Raw genomic sequence first — 8,780 nt, 5'->3', positions numbered from 1 at the left:
ATGTGATGAGTAGTTTTAGTCTACGCATGTTATGGTTTACTAATAGAAAGACAGGTGATTAAAAAGACAACAGTGCTAATAATCACATTGTTACTTTGTAAAAGAAAAACAGCCCAATGAACTTAATTATCTATTGTTGAATAAAAAAGACCTCGCAGGAAAAGGTGTACTCAAAGATGCCGCAAAAAATAATGGCTAAACAAAAAAAGTGCATTGTTAGCATGCTGCATTCAGTCGTTACCTGTCTGCGAAGCAGTAGACCTTCAGAAAAACATGTCAAAGTCATGGCATTCGGAAAACAAACCATTAGAAAAGACTGCCAAGCTAAGACAAAAACAACTTGATGTTTTAGGGTCAACACAGCTAGTTTAGAACTCAAGGTCATGAGTTTTAGCCACTATAGATTAAATGACCAGCTCCACCAAAAATGAAAAAAAGGAAAAATACAGGAAAAAAGGAAAAGTTCTAAATATTGGTGATGTTTCAAAATATAGTATTCACATTTGTTTCATTATTCATTTTGTTTTGACTCTGGCAACTGTACTTGTGCCTTGTTTACAAAACTGCAATTGAATGTCTTTACATGCAACATTCAAAATGTCTTTACAAGCAATGTTAACATTTTCACCCTTGTTTTGTGTACATAAAATATAATTAAAGGGATATTTTGACTGTATGAATGTGGGAAAAAAACCTTGACCCAAAAAATAAACGAATCAGTCAAATACATATTTGGTTTGGTTGGTTTTAGAAAAGCCCACTGAGAAATTATATAAAAATAACTAGTCTTAACAGTCTGTGGCAACACACACACTATGCCAAAATAAAGAAATTGCAAGGAAATTAGAAATCGGGTTGTCCTCAGAATTAAAAGCCCAAGATCATACATACGGCAGGCTAAAGGTTGCATATCTCAAAAACTGTTAAAACTGTTATGTTTTAATCATATCTTTCAAACCAAACAAATTCTGACAATGATGGTATCACAAACATTGCCTCATTCGCAACAACCCCTTAACAGTAGAGTGACCAGACATCCCTGGTTTTTGGTGTCCTGTTACCTGAAATGTCCCCTTTGTGAGCTATACTGATTACTAGCCACACGCATGAAGAACTTGGACTAGAGCAGAGCGAGAGCACTATTATCTTTTATCGTCAATTATCAAAAGAGACACACCATTATTGGTTTCAGGGTAGTTACATACTAACTATATACGTTAAAACAAAGTAATACTGTAAATATATAAAAATAAACTAAACAACTACACTTGCAGAAAGCACATACTTTGTGGTCAACATTAGCCTAAGATGCAAAATAATAAGCCTGAGTAAAGATCCATTTCCAAAAGCATAAACATAACTTGGAAAAAAATAATTTAAAAAATTGTAATTACTCAGTTTGTGAAAAATTTAAATACAGTCAGAAAATGTTACAATTCTTTGTTAAATACAGTTTTATTTATATGTTATTTATATTGATTTACTTTGAATTGTTTTTTGTAAAGTCATAATTTTGTTATAATCCTGTTTTATAAATCTGTTGTTATAAAACTGTTTACTATTTGCAATAGTTAGGCTACTTTCATAGTGTGATTTTTGGAGAATTATAGTCCTATTAATAAACTAGGGTAAGTTTGATTCTTTAACATCATTGTAATTACTAATAATGATATTAATATCGAATCCAAAACAATTAAAAACCATACATAAATATATTGTCCCTGTTTTTTAATTAATAATATATTGATCACTGAACTAGGAAAAGTCCCCGGTTTTTATTTCAGAAATCTGGTCACCTTACTTAACAGAAAAGCTTGTCCAGCTTATTCAACTGTGTGCTTACTGTAAATAAACAAGACAACTGCATGGTTTAACTAAAAGGCGAACCTTACATAAGTATACCTGCCATGTAAGTGTTTTCTCAAATTTACACACAGCTTTCTTTAAGGATACTCACTGGTATAGCTGGAGTCATATTTCTTATTACCATTTTATTGGACAAAAATGTGCATACACTCCTAACCTGCAAAAATATTCAAAAAGAGTCAACAATACTTTTAGTCCGTTTTCAAAGACGAAATGGAGCAACTAAAAGTTTGGTCAGTTTTAGCTGATACAGAACTAGCTGACTAGCTCATACAGAAAGTTAGCCTAAAAGCAAACAGACATGGACTAATACCACAAAAATACAATTTCATGGGTCTAAAGATGGCCATTGTCGCTCTGTATTTTAAGTGTTTCAGGTCAGGTAAAATAAACTTTACCAACGTCTCTCAGAAAACACACCAGAAGCTGTAAGAGTTTATCTCAAAATGAACATTAAACAGTGTTCAGTTTTAAAGTTTAAACACCCACGTCCTTACCTTGTTAACATTAGGGAGTTCATCGACTAGAAAGTCGTCGAAACAGAGCAGGTGTCTGTTCATACTATCACATCATTTTCAGAATTGCGCGGTAATCTTGGTTACCATGACATCGCCCTCTTTTGGTCGCCCTCATGATTGACGCGGGAAGAAACAAAAACACACATTTAAACGTGTTCATTATATTCTAATAGCGCTTTATTATTCAAAATCTCACAGTCCATTCATCGCTATATGTATCTTCGGCAATAAATTAAACTACTATGGCTTCATGTAACATTTGTAATAATATTTGACAAAAATGCTAGTTCATTCAACCACATAACAGTATACATATTTTCACATTTTACCATGACATTCATTTAAAAAAGTAAAAATGGTTACATTACAAACCAACATATATAAAAAAGGTTAAAAAAAAACTGAAAATATGTATTTGATGCCATATGAGAATATGATTATGAGAGTGTACAATGGTTGAATATTATCTGAGTGATCCTCACAACTAGTGAGGATGCTGCAGAGGAAGACGATGTTGAAAAATTGTTTTGAGTTGCAGTCCTTTCAGCATTGTTTGTTCTCCAGCCCCGAGACATCCCTTTTGAACACCCCTCACAACAATATGAAACAATATAATGCCTATTGTTCTTTTACTCTTGAGTACTACAACTGTTCTGTTTATATTGTGCTCGTACCATAGTGCTCTCTTATTAAGTCAGAGAGAACAGGAAGTCCAGTTCTTCGTAAGCAAAAGTTACGAACGAATAATAAAAAATAAAAAATAAACATTAAAAAGTCACCTTTCACAGCTGTTTTTACTTGTTCAATATCTCTACTATATACATTTGACCAGAAACCCCCTTCCCATGTCAAAACATTAAGACATTATTACAATATGCAATGTAGACTGTTGCATAGTCTAAGTACGCTCTCAGTGGGTGGGTGATGGTCTTTTTTGCAGTCCCTCAGGGAAATTCACTTCTCGGTTCTAAAACATTCATCAGGCACATGGTTTGGCTTCAGCCTTTTAGACTAAAGACTTTCTCTGTAGATGTAAAGCATCTGTAGGTCAGATGGAGATTAGTGTGTGGAGTCATCTGCTGTTTTTGACCAGCGATGACGGTCCTGCGTCGACTCACTGTAGCGTCTCTTACTGTTGTTGTAATTGTTGTTTTGATATTTGTGAGCATACATCTGGTAGGTAGATGCTGTAGAATAAAAGGAAAAGATGTATTAACTTAAAAGGATTGTTCACCCAAAACTTAAAAATTATGTCATCATTTATTTACTCTCATTTTCAAAACCATATATGATTTTCTTTCTTGAACTTAACAGAAAATGTACTGCAATGTGTCTTGAGTGAGACATTCATTTCAACATGTTTGAAAATATGTCACACATTTTAGTAAATAATGACTTAAATTTAAATTTCCTCTCACATAAGTAATTTTGAGTGGCCTTAGAAGACTTAAAATATACTTTTTCTTATTTTTGAATTCTGACATACTCAGTCCTTATTATGAAAATTAGCTTAAAAATTATTTTGAAACAATTTTCACTTTCTAGAGACTTTCTCTTGTTAATAAATTTCACTTATTATTAAAAAGATCCGGCAAAGTAAGACAGGAAATTTTGAAGTAAAAAAACAAAACTGGAATAGTATTTTTTTGTAATAGATTCCACAATAATCTTTGTTTATAATTTTACAGTGTATGTCCTCTTTTGTATTCCATGGAAAAAGTAAAGTAATGCAGTCAAAAGTTCAGTGTTGTTATCATTCACTAAAGCTAAAACTATTCAAATGTATTAAATGTATTTATTTAAAAAAATAAAATAATAATAATAATAATAATAAATATATATATATTTATATATATATATATATATATATATATATATATATATACATACAGTACAGACCAAAAGTTTGGACACACCTTCTCATTCAAAGAGTTTTCTTTATTTTCATGACTATGAAAATTGTAGAGTCACACTGAAGGCATCAAGGGCTATTTGACCAAGAAGGAGAGTGATGGGGTGCTGCGCCAGATGACCTGGCCTCCACAGTCACCTGACCTGAACCCAATCGAGATGGTTTAGGGGTGAGCTGGACCGCAGACAGAAGGCAAAAGGGCCAACAAGTGCTAAGCATCTCTCGGGGAACTCCTTCAAGACTGTTGGAAGACCATTTCAGGTGACTACCTCTTGAAGCTCATCAAGAGAATGCCAAGAGTGTGCAAAGCAGTAATCAAAGCAAAAGGTGGCTACTTTGAAGAACCTAGAATATGACATATTTTCAGTTGTTTCACACTTTTTTGTTATGTATATAATTCCATATATAATTCCACATGTGTTAATTCATAGTTTTGATCCCTAGTCATGAAAATAAAGAAAACTCTTTGAATGAGAAGGTGTGTCCAAACTTTTGGTCTGTACTGTATATATATATATATATATATATATATATATATATATATATTTTGTCAGCATATATATATATATATATATATATATATATATATATATATATATATATATATATATATGCTGACAAAAAATAGATGAAAAACGTGAAATTAAACAAATAATGAAAGAATGAAATAAAAAATTTAAAATAAGGAAAATTCTAAATGTTGAAATGTTTAAACTAACTGAAATAAGTTACAAAAATTACTTACAGTAAAACTGTTATACAAATAAAGCTATACAAATATAAAAAAGGATAAAAATGGCAAAAGCAGAACAAAACTACTTAAACTGAAATTATAATTAAACTGAAAATATAAAAATAAAAACAAATAAAAAATATTTTATATGAATATATAAAATGTTATTATAAATAATTACAAAATTAATATAGACAGGCATTATAATTTCATGCCTGGATTTCACTAAACATCTATTTATTCAGAGTCAGCAGCTTACGTTTCAAGCACATGATTTTGGGCTTGTCCCAGTGGCCGTCTTCTCGGCATCTGATTGTGGGAACGTGTCTTTGGATGAAACCGTCCTTGCAGTGGTACCTAACCAGAGAGTTGATCTCATACCGCGGCTTAATGCTGCCATAGATATGGGCATCCTTTATGACAGGAGGCTGACCGCAGGACACTGAGACAGAGGCAAAAGAAGGCCAAAGATGATGAGGTGACATCAAGTGACAGTGGAGACTAGAAGAAGAGGAAGATGAGGTCTCACCTGTGCCCTTCTTGCAGGTGAAGGTCAGGTGATAATTGCACGGCACATCGTTCCACTGACCACGCTCGTGCCAGATCATCACCACGCAGTCCTCGCCCATGGAGAAGAAGCTGTCCGGCTGACCCACTCTCCAGTGCTCAAATTGCTAGTGCAAATGAACACAGAGGCATTTTATTCAAACTGCTCGTGCACCACTGTGTGTGCCCACATGAGGGTGCAAAGATCATATGTAAGAATCTAAATGGACTGTGCTTTATACACATCTGGCAGGGTTACATGGGACTTTCCTTGATAAAATGAGATTATTCTAACAAAATGTACTGCTGCACTCAATTTGCATGTGTTGCACACAAACACACAAGCCCCATTTTATATGTAGAAAGGTAATAAATATCAAATAAGCAGAATGACACAAGATCGTAAAAATCAATACTTGTAGAATTATCGGGCTCTTCCATTTCCATCCTAAAAAATTAACTGCAAATAGTAAAAAATAAATAAATAAATCATGCAGAAAAATTTACGTCAAATAGGCCTACCCATGTTTTTAACTAGAGTCCACTTGCTGAAATAAACATGCAATATTAAACTTTTGCAAAATTTTTCCCTCGATTTGCTAAATGGTGCACACGAGTTATAAATTGAGAGAACGAACTACTAAATCATTTAATTTATTTATTTTTTCTTGCATGTCATGTGCGGGGCTCTATAGATTTATGCAATTTAAATAAATAAACAAAGATACATTAAAGAAAAAAACAGCTAAATAAACAAATAGAACCGGCCAAACATAACAAATAAAAAAATATTACCACTCCTTTAAAGTGACCTATGTGTTTCTATTGATACCACACAGGATGACAGAAATTCTTAAGTGAGAACTTTTCCATCAGCATTAGCATCACCTTAGCTTATGGTTTATGGAAGAGTAACAATTGCACTAGCAATTTTTATACTGGGATTTTAAAAACTGTGTGCACAATTGCTTCACACTCATTTTAGGATCAAACGACATCATTTTTTTGCAGGCCGGAAAAAACAACACACCGAGAATGACTCATATCTCTGAATTCATGGTCACCTGGAACACAGATGTGCATCTAATAAACTTTCTTAGGCTTTATTAGGATCAAAATAATGAATCCCATCTTACCATAGGGTGTCCATCTGTCCAGCGGAAATCATTGTCAAACATTTTATCATTCAGTCCAATCCACTGATAGTCATGCCCCAAACCTACAAGACAAATTACACAGATTTCAGGATCTATCTCTGCAGACTAGTCCATAAAAACTATCATATGACTTCGGACGAAGTGGACAAGTTGTGTGGTTGACTAATTTCTACTATTTGTATCTGCATATTGGTAGGAGAAATGGAAAGTTCCCTCTCCAAACTCAAACTGCTGTGTCAGACTGGTCGGGAAACTCAAACAAACAGATAGCACGTTTTGATAGCACCACACTATTTACAGTCTTTGGGATAACCAATCAACTTAAAGTTGTCTCTGCATAATAAACTGGAAAGAGAAAGCATTTTATAAAACAGAAAAAAGCTAGTGGATGTGTATTTTCTTATAGAAAAGCCTATATGGAAGCCTGGATAAATGGAAGGAATTCATTAATCTTTTTGTGTGAGGACCTTTGCAAACTTCTTTGACATCTTTAATAGACTGCCTGGCTGAACTGGAAATAGCAGGAAATCAGTTAAACCAAACCACACATCAAATGACACAAACAAATGTAGAATAGTTTCTGTGCCCCAAGGAGCCAAGATGACGTTTGTTTAGTTTAGAGTCAACAGCATCTTTAATATGACTTATGGTTTGTTTAGTCAGTGCTAGAAATTCAGTTAGTCCTGAGTATCTGTTTTCTTTTTTTTTGCTTCATTTGAAACTCTTTTTTTTTTTTTGATGGAAATGTGTTTGCGCAAATCTTACCATCATGCACTGCTGTGGGCATTTTCCAAAAGCATTGCTATATAATGTCTGAAATGTTCTTGTGCTTTTTAGAGCACTGTTATGATTTGCTACAAACGACCGAAACCTGGCAAGTTTGTAGCCTATTTTAGCACTTCCAAACCATAGTCCTTACATTAGTAGGGTATTTTGAACGAGGTTTTGTTTAAATGTCTGAAATAAAATCTGTGGTAAACAAAAGCTCAAGATATTTACACATTTTGTTCTAAATACATCAGTAAAAGTCCCTTGTAAATTTTAACTCTTTTACTTGTCTTCAAAAAGACGGTGGCTAACAAGTGTCTAAATGGGACTACAAAGGTTATAGTGGACATCAAACTCATCTACTCACTATTCACTTTCATAGCCTCGTTGTGTTTATAATTGCACTTTTGAAAACTCACGATTAACAAAGAGCTGCTCTTCATGGGACAGGACACTGGTGAGGTGACCGCCCTGCAGACGACACGCTCTTTCCGCTGCTTCCCATGTCCGCCGGTGTGTGAAGTACTTATAGCAGTGGCTCTGAAACTTGTGCCAGCCAAAGTCACAAATCTCCGTATCTGAAAGTTTGAATGACAGAAAATGAAACATGAGAAACCTGAAAATTAGTGAAACATTGGATAACGTCCATAATGTTAGCCACATCAGTGCACCCCAGTTAAAGGGCAGATGCTTTTGTGATTCATGATACAGCTACAAGCAGCATTGCAGTGCCCATATTTTATCAAAGAAGAGATGTCTCATGATTGACTCTGTATTTTCTTCTGTTAACCATGAACAAGCCTGTCTTTCACATCAAGTATAATCAGTTATGGTGCAGAATGGACGCACAGAACCGCATCTGTTTTGAGTTTGGCCATTAACTGGTTTAACCTAGTGCATAGAACTTTTTATTCAATCCCATATAATGAAGAACATCAACATTTTGCTTGGACTGAAAACCACCAATGACCACAGTGCTCAATGTGAAAGCTAAATGCAAACAATGACATCTAATGAGGCTGGAAAGAAAACACCAGTAAATGAGGCCAAGTAATCATCTCAGCCACACGGCCCATAGTGCTGTTTACTTGAACTGATTTCGCACCACTACGTGCTCGTTTTGTCATTAACCCTGAACCTCCAGGAGATCATTCCATAGAGCATGTACATAAGCAAAAACCACTGAAAATGTATTGTAATTGCTACAGTAATATCCAAATTTTCTATCTACTTTAGAAAATAAATTGTCCCTCCAATTTCAGTTGTCATAATTTGCATTT

General features: G+C 34.0%; 1 protein-coding gene across 3 annotated transcripts in view; it reads right to left on the bottom strand.

Moving 5' to 3' along the window:
• Positions 1 to 2,543: 2,543 nt before the first annotated feature.
• Positions 2,544 to 8,780, bottom strand: part of vcanb (versican b) — a 29,772-nt gene continuing 23,535 nt past the window's right edge. For all 3 annotated transcript variants that reach the window (XM_059545308.1, XM_059545309.1, XM_059545307.1), the window contains 5 exons: positions 7,920 to 8,078; positions 6,712 to 6,794; positions 5,559 to 5,703; positions 5,289 to 5,471; positions 2,544 to 3,571 (listed from right to left, as the gene is read on the bottom strand). In XM_059545308.1, the coding sequence (XP_059401291.1) occupies positions 3,444 to 3,571; positions 5,289 to 5,471; positions 5,559 to 5,703; positions 6,712 to 6,794; positions 7,920 to 8,078 (698 nt within the window). In that variant the 3' untranslated portion in view covers positions 2,544 to 3,443. The remainder of the gene's footprint in view (positions 3,572 to 5,288; positions 5,472 to 5,558; positions 5,704 to 6,711; positions 6,795 to 7,919; positions 8,079 to 8,780) is intronic.

This window comes from Carassius carassius, chromosome 49 (genome assembly GCF_963082965.1).
Source record: "Carassius carassius chromosome 49, fCarCar2.1, whole genome shotgun sequence".
NCBI lineage: Eukaryota > Metazoa > Chordata > Actinopteri > Cypriniformes > Cyprinidae > Carassius > Carassius carassius.
Note: the sequence above shows the minus strand (reverse complement) of the source record. Positions and strands in the feature narration are given on the sequence as shown.